At 31.0% G+C, this 23,495-nt stretch overlaps 4 protein-coding genes across 6 annotated transcripts; 3 read left to right on the plus strand and 1 right to left on the minus strand.

The window, feature by feature from the left end:
• Positions 1-6,289: 6,289 nt before the first annotated feature.
• On the plus strand, positions 6,290-11,187 carry LOC115722615 (uncharacterized). 3 transcript variants are annotated; one of them, XM_061104459.1, is made up of 2 exons: positions 6,290-6,768; positions 10,548-11,187. In XM_061104459.1, the coding sequence occupies exon 1, from the start codon at positions 6,501-6,503 to the stop codon at positions 6,762-6,764; it is 264 nt and encodes an 87-aa protein (XP_060960442.1). In that variant the 5' UTR covers positions 6,290-6,500; the 3' UTR covers positions 6,765-6,768; positions 10,548-11,187. The 3 variants fall into 3 exon arrangements, with proteins under 3 accessions (XP_060960442.1, XP_060960443.1, XP_060960444.1); XM_061104460.1 differs by lacking the exon at positions 10,548-11,187 and adding an exon at positions 7,887-8,076; XM_061104461.1 differs by lacking the exon at positions 10,548-11,187 and adding an exon at positions 7,900-8,076.
• LOC133028959 (cell wall / vacuolar inhibitor of fructosidase 1-like) lies at positions 10,003-11,187 on the plus strand. The gene has a single exon (XM_061104458.1). The coding sequence runs from the start codon at positions 10,462-10,464 to the stop codon at positions 11,044-11,046; it is 585 nt and encodes a 194-aa protein (XP_060960441.1). The 5' UTR covers positions 10,003-10,461; the 3' UTR covers positions 11,047-11,187.
• Positions 11,188-17,820: 6,633 nt separating this feature from the next.
• LOC115721747 (cell wall / vacuolar inhibitor of fructosidase 1) lies at positions 17,821-18,962 on the plus strand. The gene has a single exon (XM_030650820.2). The coding sequence runs from the start codon at positions 18,059-18,061 to the stop codon at positions 18,701-18,703; it is 645 nt and encodes a 214-aa protein (XP_030506680.2). The 5' UTR covers positions 17,821-18,058; the 3' UTR covers positions 18,704-18,962.
• Positions 18,963-19,618: 656 nt separating this feature from the next.
• On the minus strand, positions 19,619-21,930 carry LOC115722560 (uncharacterized). The gene is made up of 4 exons (XM_030651801.2): positions 21,753-21,930; positions 20,379-21,265; positions 20,052-20,196; positions 19,619-19,902 (listed from the first exon to the last, which is right to left on the minus strand). The coding sequence occupies exons 2-4, from the start codon at positions 20,923-20,925 to the stop codon at positions 19,842-19,844; spliced, it is 753 nt and encodes a 250-aa protein (XP_030507661.1). The 5' UTR covers positions 20,926-21,265; positions 21,753-21,930; the 3' UTR covers positions 19,619-19,841.
• Between the last annotated feature and the right edge of the window lie 1,565 nt (positions 21,931-23,495).

A 23,495-nucleotide genomic window follows, 5' to 3' on the forward strand; every position in this document is an offset into this window, starting at 1 on the left:
TTAATAAAAAAATACTATCATCATGGTGTAAATGGAGATTATTATATTTTGTATCAAATTTGATATATATTCTAGTATGTGCTAAACTTAAACTTAGCCAATATTTTGCTTCATAATTATTAGAAAAAAAAAATACTCGATTTTTTTTTGTAGTACTCTTTTTGTGATTCTTTAATATGTATAGGCTCAATAATATTTAATAATAAATACTGTAAATAAAAAATACTATAAAAATAGTGGTGAAATTATATATGATTGAAGAAGTATATATATATCAGGAGGCGTTTGGTTGGGAGGAATAAAAATATAGGAATAGAAATAGGAATAGTAATAGTAATGGAATGGAATAAAATTTAAAATGCATAAAAAATTTGATAAAAAAATTATTAAATTTTTTTTCTTGTTACATTAGAATGGTCATTTCTTTCTTTTTAAAATGGAATAGTCATTCCACCAAAATGGTGGAAAGAGCATTCCATTGGAATGCTATTCCAGTACTTTAAAATGCAACCAAACAAATGAATGGAATGAAAATAATTTCTTTTCCATTCCATTCTATTTCATTACCTCCAACCAAATGCCACCTTAGTTTTGTAAAAAAAAATAATTGTAATATGATGGCGAAATTGACCCTTCATTATTAAAGATGCTCTAAATATAGTAGTAGTACACATCATTTATTTTCTTTTCTTTTCTTTGTTTTTGATTCCATTCATTGGTTGGCATTATATCTAAGGAATCCCCAATATCTCTCTTCTCTACGGCAACTCAGCTCTCTCTCTCTCTCTCTCTCTCTCTCTCTCTCTCTCTCTCTCTCTCTCTCTCTCTCTCTCTCTCTCTCTTTCAATTTTAGGTATATACAGGGATGTTTTATGATTTTCCACGTGTGGGTTAAATAACTTTGTTTTTGTAATATCTAAATAAAGATCGAAGAACAACTTATTAGAGCCAAACGTGTACGTTTAAATGGAATATATCGACATGAAACACTTTCTTTTTTCTTTTCTTATCTTTTGCATGGAGCTAATAATGTTGTTGGACATCTCATATTGATCAATATTAATAAACCATTTTTGTACCTAATGTTGGGTTTCTTCTAGTAATTCATGTATACATATATAGATATCAACATACTAATTAATATGATCTAATTAGATTTAGTAAGTAATACATTAAGTTTGACTAGGCAAACACTGCATGTCCGCCACTTCTTTCTCTTGTCTTTAGTGGATACGTGTGCTTAGTTCTCATTTGAGAACCTACTAAAAGTTGGAAAAAGTAATAAGTGGGAATATACTAATTGAGAAATACTAAACAGACTACTATAGTGCTTGATATGAAAGGTTGTAATATTGTTATTGGTACAACTTAATATCGGGTCTGACTAAAATTAAAAAATCAACATAACCCTTGCTTCTCACTTAAATAAAACCAAGACTCAAGGGTAAAATGGCCAAATCCCGCAACCTCATTTAAACTCGATATTCTAAAATCAAACTTTTGATTGACCTACTAGAACAAAAGTTTTAAGTTAACTTGTGTGACTTTAATGATTATTTATCGCATTTTTCATCGTTACCGAACAAAAATTATAAAAATAAATTTCACATATATTATATTTGATACACTTAGAGTTTAATAAAATCTCTGAAATTAAGAAATTATAACTCAAATGCTCATTTTCTAAAAATGAAGCTCACAACATACATATACTAATCAAATCATACATTAAAAGTAATTAATGTTAATTGTTCTACTAATCCATATTCTATTTATGTGGTCATTACAAATATAATTATTGAAATAAGTACTCCACCATTTAAACACGTTCAGCCAAGCTCTAAGGAAACTAGGGTTGTACAAAAAAATTCGTTAACTGCCTAAACTGAATAATCCGCCCAAACCAAACCCAAAAAATCGATAAAAATTAAAAACCGAAATAACCCGAAAAAACTACAAACCGCTCAATCTGTTAATTGGGAGGGTTGAAAATAGGTCCAACCCACCCAATTAAACTGAATGACTCGACCAACCCGATTTTAGATTTAATTTCTCTTTTACTTTTTAGTTTTTATTATATATAACATAAATAATTAAATATGTAATAATATAAAGCTATATACTTAATTGTTAGTTTCAAAGTCATATATATTGTGTTGTGCTTTGGTGGAATGTGATATTTTTAATTTATCTTTTTAATTTATATTGATTTTGACTTTGAAACCAAAAAAAAAAAGTTTGGCCGGTTTGGGCGGGTTATCTCGAACAAACCGTTGGTCGGTTTACAGATTTTTTTTTTTAAAATCAGCGGGTTGCACTTAAATTTTAGCAACCTGAACCTTATATTGGGTTAGAAAATATATAAGATAAACCACCCAAACCGACTGATGTACAACCCTAAAGGAAACTATCGTTTCATTTCTATGTATTGATAGAAGATATAGATTCTATATCTATGATTAATGCTCCCACTCCATTGTACTACCGTGTTTTCAAGATATAAGTATAGGCTATTCGTACAGGTAAGAAAGTAGCAAACAAGTCATTCCACTAAAATAATTGTAAGTAAATTACATTTGATAATTTTTTTCATTGTCAATATCGGTAGTCTGATGTATAGCCAATACATTTGATACATATTTACTTTGCTAATGCCCTGAAAAATATATTTCACTTAAACATGTGTAAGTAAATTACATCATTGATTATCATATCAGTGTAAATCCTTGTGAACTGATAAATTAAAGGACTAAAAAGGTTTATATCATATAGTCATGATTATTACTTCTATTGTGTCGACAATACTATAATCATGAAAAGTAATATGATACGAATTTCACAGAATTTATATATCAAACATATGATCAAGAAAAAATTATGTGAACCAAGTAATATACGAAATGGTAATGATTATATTCTTTTATTGACAAATAAAAGTATGATTACATTGAAATTATGTTTTATTTAGGGCAAAAAAAACCCAACACCTTATCCCCCACAACTAGGAACAATTCCCTCACCATTAGCACCTCCTGCCTTCAAAAACCCAAGCAACAGAACTCGAGCCATTCAGATCCACCACTACATATATACCTTTAGCAAGCTTGTTTGACTCTTCTTTAACAGTCTCCTCTAAAATATCTCCCTGATTTGGGTGGGTTTCCCTTACCAAGGACAAGGAAGTGTTAAGTTTGAGAAAGATAGTGAAAGAGAAAGCTTTTTATTATTGAACAATGAATGATTTACATGGTCTTATATACAAAGTTCAATTACAAAGAAAAACTAATTGTAGAAGAGTTAGTTACAATTGAAAAGTAACTAACATAAGTACCTGAACTAACTCACTAATCCTAACCGCTATCAAAAACAATGTTTGACAGCTGAGAGGGTTCAATAGGATTAGTTTCCTTATCAGCCCCCCTCAAACTTAGTTTTGTAGAGCAAATAACACCAAGTTTGTCTCTTAAGAAAGGAAACTTAGAATTTGAGATTGCTTTGGTGAGTGAGTCAGCTAACTGGTGTTCTGCAGGTTCATGGTGAAGAAGGATTTTCCTTTGACAGTGGCGGACCCAGGATTGAATTTTACACTACACGAAAATGTTACTTTTACTAGCACAGTTCGCTATTTTACCAGCGCATTTCGCAAACTGCGCTCAGCGCACATTTGCAGTGGCTAAAATCTAACTTTTACCAACGCATTTATGCGCTGAAAAAAGTCATTTTTGCCAGCTCTTTTCATTTTGTGCTGCAAAATTTCTAATACCAACGTTGATTTGTAATCCCTTTTGCCAACACATGAGAAGTAAATTTCATTTTACCAGCGCAATATCAAATTTTTGCGAGCATAAAAATGTGCTGGCAAAAGTGACATTTCTTGTAGTGTAAGGGTGGGCTTAGTTATACATTTAATATAATCTAAAACAATAAATAACTAGCTAAATTTAAGTGGAATGATGGTTTAGTGGCATCTTCCTACTCTAGTGGTCATAAGTTTGATTCTAATTTAAACCTTATACTTCATTTATTTTTTTGATAAATAAAATGTATATACACGTAGAAAAAAAGGGGTAAGAAAATTCAAAACATGGTCTCCCATGTAAATTTAAAGTATCTTAACCAATTGTTTACTATGTATATATGAAAATAACAATTGTATATTAATATATTTTTAAATCTCAGGGTAGGCTTTAGTCCTCCCTCAACACCCCTAGGTCTGTCTATGCTTTGAAGAACCTTATCTCGAATAAAATAGAGGTCTATCTCTATGTGTTTAGTTCTTGCATGTAGCACCAGATTAGCAGCGAGAAGAATGGCGCTGAGGTTGTCACACCAGACCAGTGGGGGAGATGATAGATGCAGATGAAGCTCAGATATGAGAGATTTAATTCGACAGATTTCAGACACCACAGAATTTAGACTTTGAAATTCAGCTTTTCATTATTGAACAATGAATGAATTACAGGGTGTTATATACAGAGTTCAATTACAAAGAAAAGCTAACTGTAGAGCAGTTAGTTACAACTGAAAAGTAACTAACATAACTACCTGAACTAACTCACTAATCCTAACCACTATCAAGAACAGTGTTTGACAGCTGAGAGGATTAGCTACCATACTTCTAGATTTGAGACCAAACTTTCCTGGTTAAACACTATCAATGTTCTTGCTTTATTACCTCTATATCCACTTCTAGGATCCTTTCCTTGACCATTATTTCTTGCCTCCAATGATCCTGTACACGTCGAGACCCATCTAGAACCCGATCAAAAACCTTTAGCCAAGGAACAAAAGCTCAGTCTAGTTGTCGTCCCCATCTTTCACCATAACATGTGATAAGGTACAAGAACGAGCATCATGCCTCACCATTCCACAAGTGAAAATGTGAAATACACATATGGAAACATATAATATCAAAAGGGAAGCCAAATCTTCCTCCCCTCAAAAGAAAATAGAAAACCTAGGCATAGGGGTTTCTAAACCTCACACCACACCTTAAAAAAGAAAAAGTCGTTCAAAACAATCTTGGCCACATCAATCTTTTGGACTCTGATGACCTCGCTTGCTAATGCCACCAAGCTTTCCAAATTTTTCGTTGTGATAGATTTCACTGGTAAATTAAGCACTCTACCTACCAGCAGATACCTCAACAAAATATTCTCCCAATTCGAAGGCATCATAGTTATGTGTTCCAGAATCGAAAGTCTATTATTTAACAACCACAACGATCGAGACAGAATTATATTCAAATCTTGCGTGTTCTTGAAAGAAAACACAAGAAAGAGATGTGTACTTGTCGTTAACTCAATCTTCACTCCCTAATTCATCTCTGACAACCCCCAACCCCTACAAAAAATCATCTTTAACAAAGACCTACACATAATTTTGTTTGTGCATAAATGCCCAATTAGACAGACCCATCCCAGCTCGGCTCCAACCCCATCATTCACTTCCCATCCATTTTCTTCGAGAATGTTCAGATTCTAGGTACGATCAACCAAGTTATTCATGGTTAATTAAGGCTTCGAAAGCAAAACCAGAGGGTAAGCTCTTCTTGGGAGAGAGCATTTAAGCTTATAAATTTAAATGCATATTATTGTATAAAAATTGTGTACAATTTAACTCTCTTTACAACATTATTTATATATAAAAAAAATAGTACAATATTTAAATTTTATTTTCAATATTAGAGTGTTTTCAAAATATCTTAACTAGTTAAACATTACAATAAAGACCAGCCATAAAAAATATATTTATTTATTTATTTAGCAAATAAAAAATATATTTATTAGGTTGTAGTTGTTAACAAAATCTTGTTTTTTTTCGCTATAAAAAAATAACAATTCTTTTGTAAAGACAAAATCTTTCTTGAACAATATAGAAAGATTTGGTACAATAGCAAGTTTGAAAACTTTCCCAAAAATAATAAAAATAATTTGTGATGAAACTTTTAATTTTTATACACTTAATTTTTTTTTTAATAGCAAAATTCCTTATAAGTTTATTTTTCTTTACGAATTTGACACACCAGTTAAATATTACAGTTAAATATCAACTGAATGACCACTGTATATACTTGTATATATGTAATAGTAAAACCTCGAAGTTGATATAATAGTAATTCAGTTGATATTTTAACTGATACCTTAAATTTACAAAGAAAAATAAATTTAAAGGAATTTTGTTAAAAAAATAAAAATAAATTAAATGTATAAAAATTAAAAATTAAAGAGATTTTACCTCAAATAATAATATATATTTATAAAATTTTGAGATAAGTAGGTTTGAATAGTTGAAGTAGCAAGACCTTGCTAAAACACGTGGTATAACATATATACAAAAATCGATCCCACCAAATAAATAAACAAATCCTCAAAATTCTATCTTATTATGATTTTAAAAGAGAAGTGTTACAATAGAATAATAGAGAGAGTTGTACAAAATACATATAAGGATAATAATTAAGCTATTAGGAAGAAAAAAAAAAAGAAACAAATATTATTATGTGCCCAACAACCACAAGGTGGTGGTACACGTCAGCTTTCCGGTGGCCGGAGTTCGACTTCTCTTTGTCATCTTCAGTTTTCCGGTGGCCGGAGGGATTTGACCTCTCTTACTTGACAAGTGGGTGGAGTTTAGAGAGCTTTCGGTGGTTTGACTTGTCCATAGTTGATGATTTGGTTTGGACTTTCATCTCACTGGTTGAGTCTTTGGCTTTGTTATCCATGCTTTGCTTCTTTTTTGTGTTTTGTGGCTGTACCCTTTGATCAGGTATTCCTCAACATATTTATATGTATATTAATTTGTATATGTTTTTTATTAGCTTATAATTGATGATATCTGAATTGGGTTAGGCTTGTTTTGGAGAGTTGACCAATAAAATTGAATCAAATTATGAAAATTCTTGATTTTTAATTTGTTATAAAGGGTTTTTGTGTTTGTGTGCTGATCAAATTATTTTACTAATGTTTGTTCAAGTCTCTTCAAATTTGGGAAAGTATAATATTTTATGATATGACTAAAATGCTACCCAAAAGTTATGTAAGTTTAATTCTATTTAGATTTATCTGGAATTGGAGTAGTTTGGTTGAAAATTGAGACCATCTTATTATTATCTTGCTTGATTGGCCTGTTAATCAGTCTTTGACAAAGCTAATTTTGTTTATCTAAAGCTTAATACATAATAATCAACAGTTATCAGCTATTGATGGATTGTGTCGGTTCATTATTAAATATTGGTGCCATTTATTTTATGTGTATATGCCATTTGTCTTAAGTGTACATAATAATATCATACATTAAAGTTATAGAGCCCACCATATTGTAACTTATTGTGATAATACAGTAATGTGTGTCCCCAGTGATAGAAAGGAACATTTAAAACAACTCTTTTTGTTTATCAATCATCATTTTCTCACATCATATCAATAGTCATATTATTTTCTTCCCCTTTTTTGATCAATTTTTACAGGTTGTTAAATATTTGTTTATTGTAACTGGTTTGTGTATTTAATTTTTGTTTTAGTTATTTGAGTAAGTAGTTTATGTGAGTTAATTTTAATTTAGCTGTTTTAGGTATATTTTTGCTAAATTATTTAATGTAATTAATTTTTGTGATTTAATTTATAAATTGTTGTTAAAAATTATTCTACATATACATATTAAGTATTTGATTTTCGTATTTGATTTATCTTTTTATCATTTTAGGTTATATATTTGTTCACTTTTTTATTTGATTGTATTACAAAATTAGTTTCTGTATGTAATTATTGTTTTTGTTATTTTACATGATTGGTTCTACGATTTAGTTTTTGATTGGACTAATCTACATAACTTGTTCGTCACTGTCAATATTTTTAACTGGTTGATAAATATAATTAGTTTCTCAGTCTCAAATTTTAGGGTCCAATTCTGGCAACAACCCTAACATCCAGCACTGATGACAATTTCAATGTCTAACTCCGAGTAACAACGATAATTCCATACAATAAACTAGAATACAAAGCATGTGAAATTCATATGAGTTTTGATATTCGTAATTGGTTTCTTTAATAATAAACTAGTTTTGATATTTGTTTATTATTGCTTTAACAAAATTATTTTTAACTCGTTTTTCGTTAAAAAATTAATTTTTATGGTATTTATTCTTATTTATGATGATTTATCTCATATTTTTAAGTGTTTTTTTTTAAATGTTATATTTTGAACAATTAAATTTATATACCAGATATATATAGGTAAATACTATTTTTGACCCTGTGTTTTGTAAAAGTTATTAATTGGACTCTCTGTTTTATTAAATGAAAAAATAGATCCTATATTTTTCAAAATGATAAAAATAGGACACTGAACTTAATTTTCAAAAAAAATTATTTTTTAATATAGCTAACTTTATGATAATTTTTAACACAAATAAATACAAAAAATATAATCAGTTTTATCTTAACATCTCTAGATCAAATTATTATTAAATTTTATTTTGACAAAAAATTAGTTCAGGGTCCTATTTGTATAATTTTAGAAAATACAGGGTTTATTTTGTCATTTAACAAAACAGTAGAAGGTTAAATTGGTGACTATTCAATGGTTACATTTTTATTGTAACCATATGGTTACATTTTTCTTTAACCTGTAATATCAGGTTACTAATAGGTAGACTTTCCTTTTTTAGATTTAATTAATTATAATTAACTGTTTTCTTAAAATAATTAATTAAATAAACATTCCTTTTTTAAAATTATTTAATTATAATTAACTATTTTCTTAAAATAATTAATTAAATATTTAACAAGACCTCTTTTAGTAATTAATATTTATATCTAAATCCTTACTTGAATTATTTTAATAATTAAGCCATTTAATTATAATATTTACAAAAAAAATTATTTTTTTTTACAAAAATTAAACTTCTTTTGACACAAATTAAAATTCTCTTCTTATAATAAATTTTCAAATAATTAATTATTTTAAAATGATATTTAATTATTTTGTTACAATTCTATGAACTAAGTATAAGGCCTCAAGCTAATCAATCGATAACAAGTGCAGCCATTTTTTTTTCTAAAAAATCCTTCAACTTATTTCATTTTTTAATTTTTAAATATTTAAATAAAAAAATTAAATAATTATGTTTAATAATTTAAAATTAAGATTACAAGTAGGGTAAATACTATTTTGGACCTTCTGTTTTACAAAAGTTATCAATTGGACCCTGTGTTTTGTTAAATGACAAAATGGACCCTGTATTTTCTAAAATAGTACAAATAGGACCCTAAATTGATTTTTTGTCAAAATAAAGTTTAATTATAGTCCGATCTAAAAGCGTTATGACAAAACTATTTACATTTTTTTGTATCTGTTCGTATTAAGCATTGTCTTCAAGTTGGTTGTATTAAAAAAAAGTTGACAAAAATTAAGCTCAGGGTCCTATTTTTACTATTTTAGAAAATACAAGGTTTATTTTGTCATTTAACAAAACACAGGGTCCAATCTGTAACTTTTGCAAAACACAGGGTCCAAAATGGTATTTACCCTTACAAGTATAATAAAATTTAAATTATGAAATTATATGTGTATAATTTTAAATTATAAAAAACTTTGCTATAAAATTTTAAATAATTTAAGTATAAAAAAAATAAATTGCTAAAAGATCCTTATATAGTAATAAATTGCAAAAAATTAATTAATAATTATAATTAATTTAATTTTAAAATATAATTAATCTTAATTAAAGTTTTATAAGGAAATAAATGATTAGGTTACTTTCAGGTTACAAGTTATTTTTTATTTATTTTTATTTAATTTCCAAATTAATCACAACCATTAAATAGTAATCCAATGACTTAAAAAAATGTAACCATGATGGTTACAATAAAAATGTAACCATTGAAACCTCTTCCATAGATATATATATTTATTTGATGAAAGAAATTCTCCCTCTTTCTTTGTAACTTTTGTTACCGTTGTTATCTTAACCTTTATCGGTTAACCCAAAAAAAAAAAAATATATATATATATATATATTTTGCAAGTAGCACTAAATTTATAGGATACTAATTTGGTCTATGACAAAAGTAGTATTTTCAGTTCTCTCAAAAAAGAAATAGTATATTTTCAGTTACAAATTTCTCAAAACGGTTCAAAATTGAAAATGCTAGAGTGGACTAATAATTAAATGAAATTAGTTTCCGTTTATACTATTATATGTTTGTCCTTATGTAATTCAATTCAAATGGAATATTCAAACAAAGAATATGGTAATTGGCCAGTGTACATTTTACAGTTATCAAATATTAAAGATGTACCAAAACAAGTTTCATGTGTCATGTCCTCTATTCTGGTTTTTCAACACTATAAATAGGACCCATATCTACACTAGAAAATCACCCATTACCCAACCAAAAAAAAAAAAAGTTATTATATATTGTTCTTATTCTAGTCATCTTTATATTATTTCTCCTAAAGATGAAGAATATCATAGCTATGTACTCTTTTGCTGTTGTTTTTGTTATTTTCTCACTTACATTTTCACCACAACTAACCCATTGCAGGCCAAATAAGCTTGACGACCTAATCGAAAGCACATGCAAACAAACACCCAATTACAATCTATGCATCTCTTCTCTTCAATCCGACCCTCGAAGCTCAAAAGCAACAAACGTTGAAGGACTAGGCCTTGTAATGGTCGATGTGGTCAAGAGCAAAGCACAAGCAACTCTTGACCGCATCAACCAATTACTTAAGCAACAGAAAAGTAGTAGTACTAGTACTGGTACTACTACTAGTACACTGAAGCAAGCATTGGATCAGTGTGCTCTCAATTATGGCGCCATTTTGAATGGCGACATACCACAAGCCACCGAGGCTTTTACCAAAGGTGACTTCAAATTTGCGCAACAAGGTAGTGATGATGCTGCAAATGAGGCTAATTTGTGTGAGAATGAGTTCACACCATCTGGCTCTTCTCCTATTACTCAGATGAACAAAGATGTTCATGATGTGGCTCTTGTCACTTCCTCCATGGCTAAGATGTTATTATTTGCTTATTAGTACTTTATTTTTAGTTATGCACTTTGTATTTTCTTTTTAATTCGTGCTTATCTATTTTGTGTTATAATGAATAAAATTTATTATTTTGGAATAATTAAACAATGAACTGGCCTACCTTTTAAAGATTGCTCTTTTAACAAATTGAAAGTTTATTTTTTTTTAATTATATTTACTGGGTTTCGAATTCAGAACCTAATTTCACATAAAAGAGTATAAAATTGAATGTTAACTATTCCACGTATTAACTAAGTAGGGTCTTAGACTCTTAATAACAATTAATAATAAGAGTATTGTTATTGACCACTAATAATACTCAGTACTTCTAAACTCGTCACTTAGTTAAACCAATAGCAATATTAACATATAAGAGAGTGTTAGACACCACTAGTAACTAATTCTACCCAAATTGTGTAAATGGTCTTTGATATTTATTAAGGGGGCTTTCATTTGTATAGTTTTTGGGGCAAAGTTTACAGGATAATTTTTTTTAAAAAAAATGAAAAATATGAGAAAAATAGTTTAGGGTAATTAGAGGGTAACCAGTTACCTCCTTAGAGCAATCCACTACCTTCTTAGGGTAACTAGTTATCTTATACTATTTTTACCTTTTTTTTTTTTAATTTTTCTCATAAAATAATTTTCTTTAGAAAAAAATTACATTTTTACACAAATTTGTATAAAATCTCATGAAATATATAATTTTAAATATATAATTTTCACTATATAAAATTGAAGCATTATTGGTTTATCTAACTAATTAAAAATTTCAATTTAACTTTTTTTTCACTTTTCTTTGTTCTTCTTCCTTGGTTTACCTCTCCAATTCTAATTATTAAATTTTTTAAATTAACTCCAAATCACAAACTAAAATATTCAAAACTAAAACCTTCTTTAATATCACCAAACTAATTCAAATTAATGAACAAAATATCAAAATTATGAGGTGGTCATAAGCATAGCCTACTAAGTCTAGTAGTCTCACACTTCTCCTCAAAAAAAAAGGTCTCAAGTTCGAATCTCTCTTCCCCTAATGTCAAAAAATAAAAAAAAAAAAAAAAAAAACATGTGGTAAATTTGACAGCAATTAACGGATTAGTTAAAATAGGTACAAGGACTTTCAAGAATGGAGACCTTAGGACTAGTGTTGTAAGTTCGTGCGTCTGTGATAGTCGTATTTATTTGTGCTTTTAAAAAAAGGTCAGGTCATGTCGTGCTACAAAAAATATGGATCGTGTCGTGTCGTGTCAACAATTTTAAAGGGTAAGCCCGGCACGACCTTGTATTTTCGTGTTGTGCTCGAATTTGTGTCGTGCTTTGCTCGTGTCGACCTGTATTTCTTAAACAGGTCAGCCCATTTTCATATATGGACTTAAATTCGTACTTTACTTTTTCATAATTTTTTTTACAATTACTAAATTATATATATTTCAAAATTTTAGTTATATTTATATAATTTTTAAACAATATTTTATAAATAATTATATAAAAAAATTATTAACATCATTATCATTAGAATTTAAATATTAACTTATAAATATTCAAATTTTTATATCATACCTTATAAATAAATTAATATATAATCTTAATTAATGTTTCAATAGTTTTAATTATAAAATTATAATATTCAGTATATTATATTTAAGTTTTATTATTATTTTAATTCATTTATATGATAAATTCATATTTTATTATAATTATTAATAAATTATAAGATTTTTAATATGTCGTGACGTGCTTTTTAGACTTATCGTGTGTCGTACTTTTCGAGCTAGTCTATTCGTGTTTAGGTGTCGTGTCTTTTGTGCTTTTTGTGTCGAGTCGTGCTTAAGGACTTATTTTTCATGTCGTGTCAATTTGTAGCATCGTACCGTGTCGTGTCCAAGCTCGTATTTTTTTGTGCCTAGTCGTGCTTGTGCCTTCCAGGCTCATGCCAGTTTCGCATTGTGTCAAAAAGCTCGGTCCGTATTTACAGCATTACTTGAGACATTATTATCAATTTTTAAAATTAATAACTTATTATCTACATCAAACATAAATTTTTAGAGACTTATACCATAATTCTCTCAAACAAGTTTACACAATATTTTCACCAAATCTAAATAGTATTTGTCTTTTTGCTGAATCTAAATAGTATTTGTCTTGTTTCAAAAAAAAAATAGTATTTTTCTTGTTTTTTTTTTTGAGAGGAAGATCGAAGGCTAGAAGGAGACTAAGATCTTCAGTAAGAGGAACTTATAAGGTTCCAAGTTGACTCTTCGTTCGTTCCAAGTGCATGGCGGGCGAGATTGTGAGCTGTAGTGTTTAGGGAGCGGGAAATGTGATGAACCTTTACACCTGGAAAAGAAGACAAAGAGGAGACTATCGTGGTGATCAGACCAGACAGGGCTGAACGGTCAGCCGAGAACTTGTTGATGCAGTGGACCAAATTCTGGCAGTCAGAAGCTATAGCAGCTAGAGGAAAACGAACTGCTTGACACCAAAGTAGCGCTCGGTGAAGGGCTTCAGCTTCAGCAAAGATTGGAGGGAGACCTGAACAAGAAGAAGCAGAGAAAGTGGCAATTATGTGGCCCTGAGAGTCTGAGACTGCAGCTCCATAACCATGTTTGCTTGAAGAGATGGCTGCGTCTACAGTAAGCTGGAACATAGAAGCTGGCACTTGAGGCGAGGAAGAAGAGTGGTGGATTGTGGATGTTGTAGTAGTGATTCTGGATTGGGCAGTCCTGTATTCCTGCAAATAACTACTGACAGAATTCTCCAAATTGAAATCAGTGGAACTGTTTTGATTAAAAATAGCTTTGTTTCTGTTGTTCCAAATGGCCCAAAGTAGGCCCAAAAAAGTAGACAAATCAGATTTATCAAGACAATCAAAACCCCTAAGCATAAATTCTTTGATATCACAATTTCTATTACTAAGATAAAATTGGTGAAAAGAAGAGTTTTTCCATATTTTACCTGCTCTGGAACATTGAATAAGAGAGTGAGAATTGGAATCTATTTGGGAGTGGCAAATGGAACATTGAGGTGAGGGGGCGGAATGGCGGTGAAAAAGATTAAGGCTGGTAGGGAGGATGTGGTGGAACGCTTTCCAAACGAAATGTTTAATTTTTGGAGGAATGTTAGAAGACCAGACAGAGGTCCACCAACGTTTAAAGGTGAAAGGATTAGAAGGGCCAGGAGTGAAGCAGCTGGAGTTAGATAAGTGGTATGCAGAGTTAACGGTGAAACAACCAGAGGGGTGATGTTTCCAGATGAGGCTATCCGGATTGTGAGGATCAATAGGCACCGAAAGAATGGCAGAACACATCTCCTCATCAAAGTAAGTCCTTAGTTTGTCTAAATCCCAATGTCGATCATCAGTAAGGAAAAAGGAAACTGTGTGAGCAGGAGGGAGGATCCCAGGTTTGAAAAAAACTTTATCATGAGAAGGAAGCCAATTGGATTCAGAAATATTAATCGAGGTGCCATCCCCAATTTTCCAACTGAGGCCTTTAAGAAGGAGCTCCCGTCCCCATAGAATACTACGCCAACAGAAAGAAGGCGAGTGACCAATGGCAGCGTGGAGAAAATCGTTTCGCTTAAAGTACTTGGCTTTGAAGAGCTGAGCAACCAAGGAGTCCGGAGAGGTGAAGATGCGCCAAGCTTGCTTAGCAAGCATAGCTTGATTATGGTGGATAATGTTGCGAAAGCCCAGGCCCCCGAAAAACTTGGAAGAGCAGAGGTTGTCCCATTTTTTCCAGTGAATCTTGTTGGAATGGCCAAGGGAGCCCCACCAGAATTTAGCCATTAATTTACTGAAGTGCTTGCAGAGAGAAACAGGGAGGCGGAAACAGGACATAGCGAAGGAGGGAATAGCTTGAATAACCGACTTCAGAAGGATCTCTTTGCCAGCTCTAGAGAAGAGATTTTGGTTCCAGACCGACAGTTTGGAACTAGCTTTTTGTAGCAGAAACTGGAAAGAGGAAGCTTTAGATTTGGAAAAGCACTGAGGAACGCCCAGGTATTTGTCGATGAAAGGCTTGTTATCCAGGTGGAGAGTGTTCCTGAAAGTGTGGCTGTCAGAGGGAGGTGTATTAGGGGAGAAAAGGATGGAGGATTTATTGAAGTTGACAGACTGGCCAGTGGCTAGGTGGTAAGTGGAAAGAATGTCTTTAATTTCAGCAGCAGAAGAGGGATTTACCCTAGTGAAAAGCAGGCTGTCATCAGCGAAAAGAAGATGAGAAATGGAGGGAGCGGAACGAGATATGGATATACCATGAAAAGAGCTAGAAGCTTCCTTGGATTTAATTATGCCAGAGAGGCCTTCAGCGACAAGGAGAAAAAGATAAGGTGAGAGAGGGTCACCTTGACGGATACCACGAGAAGGGGAGAAATTTTGAGAAAGAGTGTTATTAATGCGAATTCGAAAAGAGACAGTGGAAAGACAATTTAGAATTAAAGAGATGAAAGGAGGGGGGAAACCAAAATGTTGAAGAATATGCCGGATATATTCCCATTCGACTTTGTCAAAAGCCTTTTCCATGTCCAACTTTAAAGCAGCCCAACCCACTTTGCCATGCTTACGACAGTTAATAGCGTGGATTACCTCATTAGCGATAAGGATATTGTCAAAGATAATACGATCGCTGAGGAACGCGCCCTGATTATGAGAAATAAGATCAGGAAGAACAGCACGAAGGCGGTTGGCAATTGTTTTGGAAACGACTTTGTAAAGGGTGGAACAGAGACTGATAGGTCGAAAGTCTTTAACACGGGAGGCATTTTTAACTTTGGGTATGAGAACCAGAATGGTTTCATTAAGCGGGCCAAGGTCAGCATTGGTTGCAAGAGCAGCTAAGACGGCATGGCAAAGATCGGTGCCAGCTAGGTCCCAATTCTTCTGAAAGAAATTCGGATTAAAACCGTCAGGACCTGGGGCTTTATCACCCGCGAGCTGAAAGAGAGCATTTTTAACTTCTTCAAAAGTAAAAGGGGAGCTAAGAAACGCAATCTGAGTGGGGTTGAGATGCTTAGTCAGACCTTGTGTGGCCATGTTCATAGCATCGGAGTTTGTACCCTGAGAGGTAAAGAGATCAGTGTAGAACTGAACAAAAGTGGAGGAGATATCCTTGAGGTTAGTGATTTGAGAGTTATCCGCTCCAGAGATGGACTTAATGTAATTGGTACGTTTCCTAGTCGTTGCACGATTGTGGAAGTACCGAGTGTTTTTGTCCCCTGCTTTAAGCCAGTTGACACGAGAGCGCTGTTTCCAAAATATTTCCTGTTTAAGTAAAATGGAGTCTAGGGTGCGTTGAAGTTCATTAGCTTTACTAGCATTGGCCTGAGAAATAACAGGTCCCGCCTAGTATTTTTCTTGTTTGCTTACATAATATGAACTATTTATATGAATTATTTACAAAATAATGCTACGTGTGTTCAGATGGAACACTCAAGAGATGGTAGTGTATTATTACATACATGAGACCAAAATAAAAAGGGAGAGAAAACAAAAATTGGTAAAATTTTAGTGAAGATTGGCAAATCACATATGGTATCATTTGCGTGTAGAATTAAACGCAATCCAATGCATCACAACAAATGTCAGATGGGTCTAAAGGGATCATCACTCTCTTCTCTACCATTTTTAACAGAAACAAACCAAACCAAACCATCTTCCAAGAGATAACCCTTTTTGGCTTTTCAATTATAATAATAAGAATAATAAGTAGATAAGAAAGAAGCTATTATAAAACCATATGAAAACAAAAACACCAAGCCAAAAAAATTAAAATGACAAGATTCCTTAAATGCTAAGAGGTGGAATAGCTTTTAACACCCCTATGAAATGTTAAATATTGTTAATAGTGTAATTTAATATGTTTAATAGCAATATTTTACTATAATAATAAAAATATTAAAAGGCACCCAGAATGTTTAGTACACTTGCGAGATATAATATCGTTTTTAGTATAATTTAATATTGGGTTTCACTTATTTATTTTAGAGTAATTTGCGGCAAATTTTTTTTATATTTTAATTTTGTACACTTAATTCTCTTATATTTTTTAAGTGACAAAACTCCTTTAAGTTTATTTTTCTTTGTAAATTTAAGGTGTCAAATAGATATTATTGTTAAATATCAACTGAATTACTACTGTGTCGATTTCGAGATTTTATTGTTACATATACACAGGTGTATACAGTAGTCATCCAATTGATATTTAATTAGTGTGTCAAATTTGTAAAAAAAAAAAATTTACAGAAATTTTACCACAAAAAAATAAAAAATTAAGTGTATAAAAATTAAAACGAGATAACGACATAAATTCATCTTAATTTTAATAAAATTTATAAAAAATCACTAATTAATTAATTATAACCTCATAATAGAATTACAGACTTTAAAACTCTGTATGTGTAAACACAAACCTGACACACTTAACATTAACAAGTAATTTTAAATAATCATTTTTATTTAAATGACTTAGGTGTGTGTGCAAATATCATTAGTGTTATGATTAAGCAAATGCCCAAGGGTAATGTTGTATTGTGTGAGAACACAGATTGGTTGCAAATAAAGAAGAGAAATTCTTTGAAACACTAAAAATAGTTCCGTACGTGTTCTTGAAGACTCCATTTTGTCAGTATTTTTATAAGACCACACAAATAAAAAAATTAAAAAAATGAAGCATTCTTTTTTTACCCTTTTTGTGTTTTTATAGCTCATAGTTTTTCATTTCTTTACATTTGTGGTTTTGCTTTAGTGTCCTTTCTTTTTGGTCCATAATAATCCCATTAAAAGTCACATAATTTATTTATTCTTCGTTCACATGATTTTCTTTTGAGTTCCTTTTCTTTTTCTTGAGAGCCAAACAAATGTTTTTAACAATTTTCCAGACCAAGAACACCTAGCAAAAGACAACAACAACACTATAACCAAATGCAAACATGTGATCCTAATGATTTGACTTCCAACAAAATTATAAAAATATTTTATTTATATAAATAAAAAAGTTTCCATTTTTCTTAGCTAAAGATGATCTCCAAACCCCTATATAAAAACCCAACTTCAAGCCATTTAAGAATCATCACTTACAAACTATTTCATTTCAAATCCAATAAAAGAAAAAGAATGAAGAAGAATTCAATCTCCTTACTTCTTTTCCATATTACCCTTTTCATTCTACTCCAATCCCATTACTGCTATGTTCTTCCTTTAAATGAAGGCAATGATTTGATTGAGCAAACCTGTAAAAAAACACCCCATTATGATATCTGTGTCTCTACCCTTAAATCCAACCCAGAAAGCTCTGATTCTGATCTAAGAGGACTTGCCCACATAATGGTTGATACTGTTCTCTCAAAAGCAAGTGACACTTTAAATTTCATTAGAGCTTTGCTTAAGCAAGCCCCAGATGAAAATTTAGAGAAATCTCTTGCTTACTGTGCTGAACTCTATATCCCAGTTGTGAAATACAGTCTTCCTCAGGTCATTGATGCTTTGACTGGAGGCCACTTTGGTTTTGCCAACTATGGTATATCAGATGCAGCCAAGCAAGCCCAAGCTTGTGAGAAGACTTTTTCAGGTTCTGACAAGTCTCCTTTGGCTGAGAAGAACACTCTTCTACATGACCTTTCTGAAGTAGCTGCAGCCATTATCAATATCATACTTAAAGATTGAATCTTTTCTTCTTTTCTTTCATTTTTTTTCCTTCTTTGTAATGGTGAATATATTCTTGTTTTTCTTTTCTTCTTACCATCCTTTTCTTTGTTTAGTTTCTTTCAGCCATGGATTATTTGAGCTCTTTTGTTATTTTCTAGAATTTTGTTGTTGATGAATGTGAGGTTGAGTTGGTTTTAATACAAGTGGTGGGGTTCTCTCTATAGTTCACAAGCATTTTCTTAGTGGACAAGAGAGGTTTACCAATTATCTTATTGGCCTTCTATTTTCACTTTTTTTTTCTTTGTTTTTTTCTTGTGTCTATTAAAATAGAGCATTGCTATTAATCACTAAGTGATATATTAAATTACATTTTTAGATATTTTAGATAATAATGGACAAGCATTTCCCTGCTCTCATTAAAATATCAAGAGAATATTAAAAATGGGGACAGCTTAATCCATATTGAAAGGGAAAGCTTGAGAAACTCATGTGCAGATGTTAAGTAAGTGATTTGACAAAAACCCATATGCAATTATGATTTCCATATCCTAACATCACATGTTATAGTTAGGCCATTGCCTAGACATGTGAATTAATCAACAGTACTACCATTATGAAATAACTGATTCCAGAAAATGAAAATAATTAGTAATAATCCCTCAATTATTAAGAAAATGAAACCTTTGATTCTGGCACCATTGTTTATAATAAACTATTTACACAAGCTAAGTTTAGAATCTTCCAGTGTCGTAATGCTAGCTTTTAATCAATGAATGATAACAAGTTTTTCTAGTTAGTAGTTAGTCCAAATTTTATGCAAGTACACAAAGCATAAACAGTTAGTCTTGGAGTTAAGGTATTTGACAAAGTAGGTTGCTAAAAAGGCAACCAATCATTTGGCATAAGAAGAAACAAGTGAAAAAGTTGAAATAATAAAAGAAAAAACAATCATCTAGCTCTCCCAAAATATTAATTTATATACAAAGAGGGAACAAATAAACACATGAAATTCAGCTTCACAAGGCTCTCTGCGTGTACAAAAAAGAGCAAAGCTGATCAAACAGCTTGCAATAGAACTTCAAAGTTGTCTTGGAAAACCCTTCAAATTATGGCTAATAAACCTCTCATTTACAAAAGAACATCACATATATCATTATCATCCTGCAAATCTTCTCGGCTTCTCTTGCGGTTCTGCACCAGCTATTTGCTCTACCATACTGCAAAACACAACCAAACATGGAATGCTTGTTTAGTAACCGACGGCCAATGTGGCTTATTTTTTTAGTGATGACTTGCTACACATGAATGAAATGAATCTCATTTCTGAAATAACATGAATTGGTAAACAATCGATCGTGTAACATACTTGGGAGACTCAGAACCAGAAACATTTGGTATGCTTGCTGATGGTATTGGATAGAACTGAACTGAGATCAGCCCACCACCTTCTGTTGCACCCGCAGACATGGAAGGTCCTTGGAGACTCTCGGTAGAACTTCTTGATGATATACCTGAAAAGATGCTCACACTGTAAATTGTACTGTTATGCCAAGAGATCTATTCTATTATGCCAAGAAATAAACTGTTTGTTGGTTTAAATGATCAAAATAGCTGTTTGACCCAAGTTTATAAACCTATAAAGATAATAACATTATTAATGAAAGTCACTGTAAATGGGAATGTGGAATATTACCATGAAAGAGTATCACGAGAAAGAAGAGAATGGTGAACACCATAGCAAAAAGATTGCTGCTGGAAGAAGAAGACTTTGCAGCTTTCATCTTCTTTAAGGCTTTCATCCGCTCAGCTCTAGCACGCTTAAGCATGGCAAGCTCGGAAATCTCCCTGATTAGCTTCTGATCAGCAGCATCCAAAGATGGGCCTCTAGGGGGTCTAGGAGGCTTTGAAGGTTTATAATTACTACCCTTTTTCCGTTTCTCCTTCACTGATGATGTCTTCTCTGGATGACCATTAGTGTCTTCCCCATCCAACATCTTATCTGTCACCTTGACACTCTCAAGAGAAACTCCATTATCATATGACACATTCCCACAACTCACCCCATCTTCAGCCTTGATTAACCCATCAACAAAACCACCACAAAACTTAGCTATCAATGTCTTAGCTTGTTGTTTAGAACCCGAAACAGGGGTAGTATTAAACTCTTCATCACTGGTTAGCACTCCAAGTTCCAGATCAACTCTAACCCCATCATCCCTTGAAACTGTAAGATCCATCATAAGCCAAAATCCCAATATAATTATCAACTAGCTCCTCACTCTCCAATTGACCAAAACCAATAATATCACCAAAAACACCAAAAGTTCAACCCATAACACAAAACTTCCCTTTTGGCGATGTATATTATTCTTAAATGTGAATAGAAGCCACAGAAATATCTAGCTTCATCAAGTGAGCAACCCTTTTCAATTTAAGAAGTAATTAATTCTAAAACATCAACAATAGCTGAAATTATAACTTGCTTTCCACGGACGGCACACTTTTCCAGTCAATAATTAACTATTAAAAAACTCAATCCAACTCCTATTTTCTCCTCCAAGCTATCAACAGAAGAAAATCCTGCAATTATTTATACCAAGAAAGGGAAAAAAATAAACAACAAACAATCAAACCCCATTACAATATTACCATATGCAGTGTGCTTAAACGCGTTAATTACATAAAACAAAATCTTTGTTTACAATAAATACATGAAAAAAGTAAAACAAAGAATGCAGCTTGAAGGAAAACAAAATGTACGAAATCATAACAAAGTCAAATCTCAAAAACCCAAATACCTCTTTGTACTAATATCAAAGAGAAGACGATCGTCACGCAATTAAGAAATACCAAAAGGGGAATTTCTTCCACAAAAAATTTAAATGCAAACCAAAACATATACCTTTATCGAAATCAAAGTGGGAAAAAAGGGAAGAAGAACCAACTAAGAGACTTTGAAATGCATCAACAGGAAAATATTTTTTGAAAAAAAAAATGTACTTTTTTAAATTTTGGGGGAAAATATAATGAAAACATAAAAATTGAAACTTTATTATTGAAATGATACCTTAAGAAGAAAGCGAAGAAACCCCAGATCCGATACGGTCAGAAAACACAGCGAGGCCACCGTCGAAATCGGAAATCTAATCTGTGATTTCCAATTTTTAATATTTATTTAAAATAAAAATAAAAATAGAGAGAGAAAAATTAGGGAAGAAAGAAAGAAGCACGAGGCTAGGAGTGAGAAACCAGGAAACTACCAGTTATATAAATATTTTTTTAAAAAATAAATAAAAAGGAAATATTTCAAATTAATAATAATAATTACCTTTTTCAATAAACTTTGCTTTGGTGGTTTTCTCACTAAAATAAAATAATAAATAAACTTTGTTGGTGATCCTTTTAATTAAAATCAAATACAAAAAATTTATTTTCCAAATGCACAAAACAAAAGCACAACATCCAATCCTTTTCAAATAAAACATATTAATTAATTTTTTTTGTTAATAATGTCACAAATTTTTATTAATTTATTTATGTATTTAACTTTAATTCAATATTCTATGTTGCATATATATTTTTTTAATTTCCTTAAATGATGTTTGACTTCTAATAATTATTATGTAGAATAATAAATAATATATATTCTTTAGTGCTCTTTCCTTTGTCTTACAAATTGTATAAGATTCTAAGATTTATTTATTTATTTATTTTCTTTTCCTTTCTTAATTCTGAATATTTTTATTAATTTATATTTTAAGTCACTAGTTTTTGTGCCTAACTAAAAAAGCTAAAAAACTAATAATAATAATATAAAAATTAATTAAAGTGTTTGGTACTGGAAACGGTGTCGTATAAAGAAGCAGCGGAATTTGAGGAATCTAAAAGCTTCACCGACACACACTTTTCCTAACATTATGCCACGTGTACTCTAAATTCTCAATTCTTTACCTAAAACAATTCATCTTTATTGTTATATTTAATATTATATTTATTTCTTTTTATCCAATCTCTCAGTAATAAATAACAACTAACAATATTAAATTTATATATAAATATTTATAGATATGGTTGTGGAAATAGTGGGAATTAAACGGCCAGAACCCAGAATTGATATTATCAACAACTTTTTTTTAATTTATTTAATTAATTTTTAATATTTTGACTGTTTCTTCTCCATAGCTAAAAAGCTGTTGTGTGGTCCTTCAACATATATTTGTGTGAATGATATAAACATATTTTTAGTGAGAAAAAAATGGAATAAAAAGAATTATTATTTTTTAAATAAGACAGAAAAAATATTATTATATGGCAAACAAACAAAGGCCTCGAAAATATAATTTTTGATGAGAAAATTGTGTGCTTAGCTGGATGAGTATGGGAATAATGGATATACTCTGTGACTGTCACTTCATACAACGAAAGAAAACTATGTAAATCAAATTTCTTTTTTAAAAAAAAAAATAAAATATAAAATTACCAATAAATAAAGATAGTGAAGTGAGATTTGAGAGTGTGTTGTAGTGTATAGGTGTAGGCCCAACCCAAAAGTCTTGAAGATTTTAAAGATCACTTTTAATTCAACAAAAGGGCCTATGATGTTATGTAGGTGGGGAGCTTCATTAGGCCCACATATATTTCCCCTAATTAATTATCATAATATTACATGCAAATAATTTAGAAAAAAAAATCTAAAAAATATATCTCTTCTTTAAGAGCACTCATAATAGCTTTTTTAAAATTAATTTTTCTTTAAAATAAATAAGAGAAGAGGTGGAAAAGTGCAAAAATAATGCTCCATCAAGTGATG

This window comes from Cannabis sativa, chromosome 9, assembly GCF_029168945.1.
Source record: "Cannabis sativa cultivar Pink pepper isolate KNU-18-1 chromosome 9, ASM2916894v1, whole genome shotgun sequence".
In the NCBI taxonomy this organism is placed as follows: domain Eukaryota; kingdom Viridiplantae; phylum Streptophyta; class Magnoliopsida; order Rosales; family Cannabaceae; genus Cannabis; species Cannabis sativa.